At 41.5% G+C, this 9006-nt stretch overlaps 1 protein-coding gene across 1 annotated transcript in view; it reads left to right on the plus strand.

Annotated features, from left to right (window-relative positions):
* LOC147026379 (uncharacterized) overlaps positions 1-8766 on the plus strand; it is a 66834-nt gene extending 58068 nt beyond the window's left edge. The window contains exon 3 of the mRNA XM_085881766.1: positions 6769-8766. Within this exon, the coding sequence (XP_085737892.1) occupies positions 6788-8515 (1728 nt within the window). The 5' untranslated portion in view covers positions 6769-6787 and the 3' untranslated portion in view covers positions 8516-8766. The remainder of the gene's footprint in view (positions 1-6768) is intronic.
* The last annotated feature ends 240 nt before the right edge of the window (positions 8767-9006 follow it).

Consider the following 9006-nt stretch of genomic DNA (forward strand, 5'->3'; position numbering starts at 1 on the left):
CTAAATGACACATTGCAGACACACAATATACAACTCTCTCTCTCTACAAATGGTCATGGAGCGTTTCAGTGAGCTATGTTGAAGTCCTTCCAACTCTCTCATTGTGAGCGATGTTGAAGATAAGCTAATGACGGATATAAAATTAAGGGTTTCATACTTCTCTGGTCGTGGGAAAAGCAAGTTTATGAATGAATCAGATTTCAATCCAGCAGAGGGAGTCCCTAGGTTACAAAGGGATTCTGTTCTGACCAATCATTTATACAGTAAGTAAATTGACCGACCGTTGTCTCAGTGTTATAAATGGTGATATCAGCGCACGAGTGGGGGTTATTTCATTGTGTCTTGTTTGTGTCCTTTATGATGTCCTGAAAAACAGTAAGTTTCTGGAAAAGAATGATTTTCAATTTGGTTTGACTGCCAGGTCAAAAGAATCCCGCAAACAGAATTTTGTCTGCCAGGTAGGCAAACAGAGTAAGAAGCTCAAATGAGCTAAGAACCTCATCCTCTTAATGATGACGTCATAAAATTGATATGACATCATATTGAGGTATCATATGTATGGTAATTCATCTCTGCTAATGCCCTGTTCGATTCACGCAAACAGATTTCAAAAAGCTTGCCTAGTTTTATGAGATAAATTTTTAGGCGATTCCCATTTGCGGAAATATTTTGACGTCATAACTTTTTTTTCTCGGAGGAATTTTCAAAATCGGAGATGGTTACTGTCTGCGCAGGGTATTTTTACATATATTTTCCAAGTTTCAGGAAGTTTCGATGAAAACTGAAGGCTGTGAAACAAAAAAGTCCACAAGAACAACACCGTGAGTAAGACTTAGAGATCCTCGACGAGAATCTAAAAATATTATCTCACTCCTCTCTGTGCAGGTTCGAGCGGGACGAATTCAGAGAGAAAGTACTACTAAACTACAAATTAGTTTTCCAATTCATGGTCCGATTCGTGTTCAAAATGTTACGTTCAAGTGAAATAAGTTGTTCCTCGATCATAAACTGATGTTTGCAGACAGAAGGAGAGATAGATGGATGGACATTAACCAATTGCTTAACTCAACTTTTTGCTTCATGTGCGTGGGGTAACAATACGGTATGCAAGAGATTATTCAAAAACGACTTGGATCAGTTTTTTTTGTCTTTTTCAAGCCGTAATCCTAAAATCCAAGCCCGTAATCCTATTTTGTCCCACCTGTAGAACCAACTTCCCCTCTCTCTTCAATCGCTTTCTTCCCTCCAGGCCTTCAAGACAGCTGTTCACCATCATCTCAGATCACCCCCATCCAAAACCATGATCTTTTCTACCCCATTAACCTCCCACTCCTTCTGAAGCCCACCTCTTTCCAAATTTCCAGCTTTTTCTTCCTAAGAGTTTGCTTCTCTATCCATCTTGTCCTCCCCGTATGTCGTTCCCTATCCCTCATCCCTTTTTTTCTCCTAGTCTGCCTCTATTTTGCCACCAACAAGCAAATCCTGCTACCAACCTCCTAGGAAAGGTTACCTCCTGCAGGAGGATGTCTGTAGGGCACTAGATATGGATGGCTTTTGGTTTATGAGGAGCTCATCCCCCCTTTGACAGATTTTGTTCCTGGTCCTACTGGGTGTCCATATACAGGGTGATGCATGCTTGCGAAGCTCATATACTGGACGAGCTTCACAAGCATGCACACAAGTTCATCAGCCTTTTTGGCAATACATGCATCTGTGAGGAAACGTTCTTGAGTGTGAAGTATGCCAAAACAAATACCACTCCCACCTCACAGACCTTCTTCTTGAACAATGTCTCCGCCTGGGTAACTCTCGGTTCAGGCCCCATGTTGACAAGACCATGGACGAGGGAAAGCGACTGGACTTCTCACATGCACCACACTACCATGATTGTTCGTTGTTTTCCTTACTATAATTATAATGCCTGTAAGAAGAAGAAGAGAAGAGAATTATAATGCAGTATTTTGATAAACTATTTGTTTTAATCATTTCCACTAATGAAGGTTGGCACATCATCATAGTATATCGGCCATATGATGAGGTGATATGGCGACTGCAGGGTATGGTTGGCTCTCAGTTTTATTCATTTGTTATTGTAATACTCATGCTTATTGACCATAATTGCCTGAGAGAAGAATGTTAGCAGGAATATGGAGCAAATAGATAAACTTTTATGCCAGAACATTTTTAATGGGTGGGGTCCACAGAATGTGGCTTTACTTTTTTAAAATGTCTTTGGTTGACCTTCCTCAATCCTGAACTGAAGTTTGTAGACAGACAAACAGAAAGTGAACCAATTGCTTCACCCCGCTTTCACTTCGCACATGCGGGATAATAACGAAAAGGAGTGGGAACACACAAAACGCACTAAAGGCATTTGGGATGGCACTATAACTGACTTATAGGCAGTCCATCCTTGTAATGTCGACTGGACAGCTAATGAGTTGTTATCTAGGTTATTTATTTGAGTGATTTCGTGATCTTACTTACGTATCGGTATTGATTTGAATGACTCTCCGTCACATGATACGAGTTTGTGTTTCTTCAAAGTGACTCCTTTGTGGATCCTGTGGTGGAAAATAACTGAATTTCCACAAGTTGGATCAGCATACAAACGGAGAATCTTTAATTTCCTCTATACGGAGGAAGAACATTCAATGATTCACTGAAACGTTCGAATGGACTTCACTGAAACAGAAGCCCAAAGTAATCCCTCTTATAGACAATTTGACATTCCAAAGAACGGGAGGGTGAGACATTTGGCAATTCAACTACAAGATGAGCTGATAATCATTAGGCAAAATAACTCAAAACTGCAATACGTGTCCACTTTGGGTGGGAGGGAGAGAATGACACAAACATGGCAAAAGTTGCAGTGCTGTCAACCAGGTCACCCTGTTTCTATGCAGCGAGCAAGACCTGGCTTATTAAACCTACCAGTTAAAGACCACATTATATGGTAGCTCTGGCTTGCCGCTGCTTCTTTCCCGGTTGAACAGCTCTTTGAAATGCCATTCCCACACCTTCAGTACTGCCTCCTCTGTCACTCGCCTACTGCCACCATCCTTCATCACTGGCCTCTCCCTCCCCCCTACCTGTCCTTATCCCTGTCACGAGCCAATTTATACATCTTTTCCTTCCACCATCCTCTTCCATCTTGTTATACCTCTTCCTCGACCATATTATTCCTCACCTTATCCACAGCTCTCCTTGTTGCTTTCTTCTTCTGATAATACAGATGTAACAACTCAGCATCCAACTATATGTTTCCAACTCAGCATCATGTAACAACTTAAAAAAATAATTATAACAATCCCTTTTCAATTTATAGGTTTATGGATCCTCTAAACTTTGCAAGTATAACCTCTTACAGATGGGTACCCTTGATGAGATTGGATGTAGGATGTACTCCACATCCTCCAAACAAGGATGTACTGTCACAACATGTTCAGCAAGCAATCAACCAGGCTGCAAGTGAACATTGGTGTAGTGCCAAAATGTGACATCTCCCCATGGTAGAGACTGGAAATTATGGATGATGACATCACCGTCCATTGGATGGATCTGCCCCCTGCACCTGACAGTATTCTGGAATTCAATCATTGTTCATGTAAGAAAACCAGGTGCACCCAAGGCAAGTGCAGTTGCCTTGAAAAGCAACTTCCTTGAACAAACAGACAAATGAACAAGCCACACATGACAGTGATGATTCAGATAGCAAAGTGGAATAATTTAAATAAATGTGGCCGATTACATTTACAAGTGGACATTGTGTCCTGCACAGCACATTTTACATCAACACCTGCAGGGAATTATAAAGTGAAAATCAAATTGGTACATTGGTGAATATGAAGCACAAATTCATGTTTCCTCGTTTGGTTGTCAGTTCTATAACTGTAATTTAGACATTATTCCAAATAGACATTGTTGTACTTCATTTTTGAAGGGGTGGGGGGAGGTGTATATGTTTTCAATAAACTTCTTGAATTACATTATAATTTGAGTTGCTTTGTTGATAGGAATTATTATAACCATGGAGAGAATACTTATTAACTCTGGTTGATTAATACAAGTGTCCTGTTGGAGCTGAAGAGTAAAATGAGGATTTTTATTTGTAAATGGTGTATTGGGGCTTATCAGTGTGTATTTAATGTATTAAAAAGAAGAACAAAAGAAACAGCAACCAGCAATGCAAAATGAACACCGAAGTGTCACTTCTTTTTTCCCCCTTGTTGTTTTGTCATACCTTTATTTAAAAACAATATTGAAGAAATTATTGGAAATAGATTGGTTTTTATTCATGAAAATAAATATCACACTCATCAATTTAATTGTATTGCATCACAATCAGTGTACATTTGCCTATCACAAGTTATACAGTTATCATACAAACTTTATCAAATCAAAATTACGACAGGAATGTACCTAATGACAGCTGAAAATTATTTTAAATTTACAAATTGAGGGGAAATTCATAGTATTAAAAGCATTGTAATCATGCAAACAAAGCTTTGGCGGCAAGATGAGAGGGGGTGAGGTTTGGGGTGGGGGAGAGAGGAGAGGGTAATGCAATTCCCCATCTCCACCCAAGCGATTAATGTAAAAATGCTTAACTGTACAATTTCCTGGATAAATTTAGAATACAAGACCTGTCATCTCCAAACAACGCTCACCCCCCCCCCAATCCCCATATGAACCAAATGTTGATGCTTTCCCAGGTCAAAAAACCAGTAAAGACCAGTAGCTTACTGGTCAACTGGTACCAGTTGAAAACCAGTAGCCAACTGGTACCAGTAAAGCCAGTTGATTTCTTACTGTTTTTAATATGGAAATTGGAATAGAGTGATATATTACCAGTTGAAATACAATTGTATTTAACTAACTGGTATCAACTGGGACCAGTACATTGCAACTGGTATCAACTGGAACCAGTAAGACTTTAACTGGTACAAATATGAGCTACTGGTTTTTTCAACTGGGAAATTGGAATTCTGACTGAATTTAACTGGTACCAGTTGAAACCAATAGAGACCAGTTAAAGACCAATTAGAACCAATAGAGACCAGTTGAAAATGTGTACTGGTTTTAACTGGTTTTTCGACCTGGGTTGGTAATGTGCAGGAGACAATACTCAAAATAACACCCCAAAACATTTTCCCATTGAAATGCACACAATTCTCCAATATTGGCCAATAGAGGGTGGTGTTTTTATGAAGCATAATTAAAATGCGAATTAAAGAAAAACTGGTTAGTTTTGGGATTGTGGATCTTGATATGAGCACTCAGCATACTGTTGATGAATTCATTCAAGTGTTTCCACGTTGCCCCCAAGAGGTCAGGTCAGGTTAGGTATGGGAGTATGTGCTGGAGCAGCGCGTCACTGCGTGCACTTTCCTCCGTTACTCCAGGGGCCTCCATCTGGCCATCCCGCAGGCAGATAGATGCCTTGCCCATCCCCATCTCCTTGCGATGCTGATTAACTTGTTGCAACCACGAGGCACATGGTTGGCACATTGGCCTACTCCACTCATGAGGCTCCCTCGCTGAGAGAATCTGGTGAGCAGGATCAGCATCAGGAAAACAAGCCACATGTCCATATAGCCGCAGCTCATGCTCACGGACACTACTGGTGTAAGTTCTCCCTCCATCCCCTCCCTTTCCTCAAATGGCCACACAGCTGACACGGCATGTGAAAAGGCTGAATGCCTAAACTCCATGTTTACTTCTAGATCTTGTGTCCCAAACCCATCGTTTTCTGTACCCACCTTACCCAGTTGCACCCAGCTGTTCCTCGACTGTGTCCTTTTCCCCTGACAATGTGAAGAGTTTGCTGTCAAATCTCAACTCAGATTCTGCAACCGGTCCATATGGCATCAGCCCACATGACCTAAAAACCTGCTCTGCTGCTCTTGCTCACCCTCGCTCCATTCTATTCACCCTCTCATTTGCTCAAGGTCATCTGCCATCTGCTTGGAAATCAGCAAACATTACTGCCCAGCATAAAAAGGTGCAAAAACAGATCCTTGCAACAACAGACCAATCAGCCTTCTCTCAATTATCAGCAAGGTTATGGAATCAATCATCGCTTAAGATATTAAATCCTTCCTCGTTTCCAATGGCTTGATTTCCAATCATCAATTTGGATTCAGACCAAGTCACTCTATGCTGGATATGCTGCATCTGCTCTCCCAACAATGGATGGAGGTAATCAATGCCTGACGTGAAATCAGAGCCATCTCCCTAGACATATCGTGTGCCTTCGATACAGTCTGACAACCTGCTCTACTCACCAAAATCTTTTACTCTGCTATCTAAGGACATCTCAGCTAATGGCTCGCATACTCGAGGGGCTGGGCCTGAGTTGTATGCATTTATATGTATAGGGGAAAACCAAGCTGTATATGGTAGTACAAGTCCTAGGCTTAAAAAAAAATTGGGTTCTCGCTCGAAATCCCTGTAGATTTTGCCCAGCTTGCCCCAAAAGTTGCCTGTCGGGCGAGAAACCATACCGGTCAGATCTCGGCCATTTCTTGAGCGATTTTGACAAAAAATTTAAATAGAGGTTTTTTGGGCTGGGGAACACTTTTAAAACAATAAAATTTCGATATGGAGTCTATCAAGTGATTCCAATGTCAATTGAAGGAATCAAACCATGTTTAAGGGCAATAGGTACCTACTACCATCACTGGCTTTGATATATTCGTTATTATCATTTGTCAATGTGTTTTAAGATGTTTTTTTTAACCCTTTTTATCTCTCTTTCCATTTCAGATTGGAACTGACTAACATCATGATGGAAGCGGTCAGTCTTAGCGCTGCGACTGATGCTGCGGTTGAGTTTGATGAGGAGCTTTGTATTATTTGCCAAGAGTACATCCAAGACAAGCTGGTGTGTACACAACATGGGTGCGATCAGATTATATCCGCAAGTGAGACACGACAAGATGCGGTGCTCACAAGCTTGAAGAAGTTGACGCCTGGTGCTCTATTCAATCATCATGTCACAAATGCGTGCTACAAGGGCTACACAAATAGCACCAAAATTGCCAAGCTTAAGGAGAAGAAGAAAGAAGCATTGAAGCAATCTGTGCCCTCTCACGATGATGCGTCAACCCAGTCACCAACACCTACTACAACTCGTTCACAGTCAAACAGCATGCGAACACCGGCTTGTGTGGCACCTGGTCGTGTCACTGTGTACTATCAGTATACATGTGTCATATGTAGCAACAAGTCAGTCAACCGTGACTTCACCAAATATCGAATCTGCGAGAGCAACCGAGCAAAGATATTCATAGATGCGACCGTCTACTTCCAGGATGATGTTTTCCATCGAACTTGTGACCTTCAAGATGAACATGCTGTGTATGGGGCTGATATTTATTATCACAACCAGTGCATGTGCAAATATATTCAGCAGTATGAATGCTCCAGAACTCTTAGTGCCCTTGTACAACTCAACGCCAAGCAGCAGGTGTGGAATGAGATCGTTGACGAGATTGAGATGGGTCTGAGTGCTGGCAAGGGTTATGAACTTTCTACTATTCGAGACCAGATGAACAGCTGCCTAGGAGGTAAAGGTAATGTCCAGAATAGGGATGTGAAGGTCCTCCTCTACAAGCAGTTCAACGACCTGATAGACTTTGCTTACTCAGATTCTGCAAGAAAATTCCTCATGGTATTCTATGTGCTAGGTAATAAGGCAAATGTACTTGCTGAGCGTATCCGATCAGTGAATCCCATGCAATTCGTAGCAGCTCAATTCAGAGCATGCTTGCACGACTACGACTTCGACTTAGATGATCGCTTCTGTGATGCCCAAGATTTAAAGCAAGCCTGGTCAAATATGAATATCCCAGAGCCCATCCTGCAGTTTTATGGCCATTTGTTTAATTTCAATCCAGCCACATACAGGACCACAGCTGACCAAGTAATAACAAGTGACATGCAGGAAGATGTCGATGATGTAAACCAGGAGGAGGAAGAGGTGCCACACAAAGATGGTTCTCTTTCAGTCCAGCGATGTCAGAAAATACAGACCATGTTCCAGCACATGTTCTACATTCACCATTCTGGCAGAAAAAGAACACCAATGTCTGTATTGAATGTGGAGTTTGCCCACAGTCGAGGACGTGGTGGCAAAATCTTTGTCACCTCTCTGAATCGGCAGGCGCTGGCCATGAGCTACACTGAACTCTGCCGGTACCAGCATGACATGGCCGCATTCACTTTCAACCAAAATGAAGCGGACATGAAGTTGCCAGCCCATTTTGACCCAGGGAACTTCACATCAGCAGCAATGGACAACTGGGACCACGAAGGAGCAAATTCATCTGAACATGATATGGTGTGTATCCTCTACCAGCATAAGCCTAAGGCCGTCTTATCCAAACCCAAGTGCTCTGACACATCTGTAGTTCATGGTCCGAAAGCCCTAAAGGAAGTATTGCCATGTCAGCAGCTACAACAATTTGGAGAAAATCTGAAATTTCTGCAAGTGCATGAAGTTGCAAGATGATGCCTGCACCAATCCATATAATTAGATCTGATATGGTGGAAGTTTACACAAATTCATTTTGATGTGGGTGTTAAACTTAATAAATGTGTGTGATATGGCAGTTGTGTAACAGTAATACCTGTATTCCTTTTTTTTTTTAGCAGAAACGTATCATCTTAAATAATAAAATGACCTAAGAGATATTGAGGATTACACATTTCGGACCTGATTTGGTTTCTCCGGAAGAGCTTCAGAGCCGCTATCATGTAAACCAGTTCTCAAATCGACTAAATATTGCTTTTAGCGTGTTCCCCAGCCCCAAAAAACTATTTAATTTTTTTTTGTCAAAAACGCTCAAGAAATGGCCGAGATATGACCCGTATGGTTTCTTGCCCGACGGGCAACTTTTGGGGCAAGCTGGGCAAAATCTATAGGGATTTCGAGCGAGAACCCAATTTTTTTTAAAGTCTAGGACCTATACTACCATATAAAAATGGATTTTCCCCTATACA

This window comes from Eptatretus burgeri, chromosome 5 (genome assembly GCF_056783735.1).
Source record: "Eptatretus burgeri isolate ZD-2024b chromosome 5, Ebu_testis_v1, whole genome shotgun sequence".
NCBI classification, from domain to species: domain Eukaryota; kingdom Metazoa; phylum Chordata; class Myxini; order Myxiniformes; family Myxinidae; genus Eptatretus; species Eptatretus burgeri.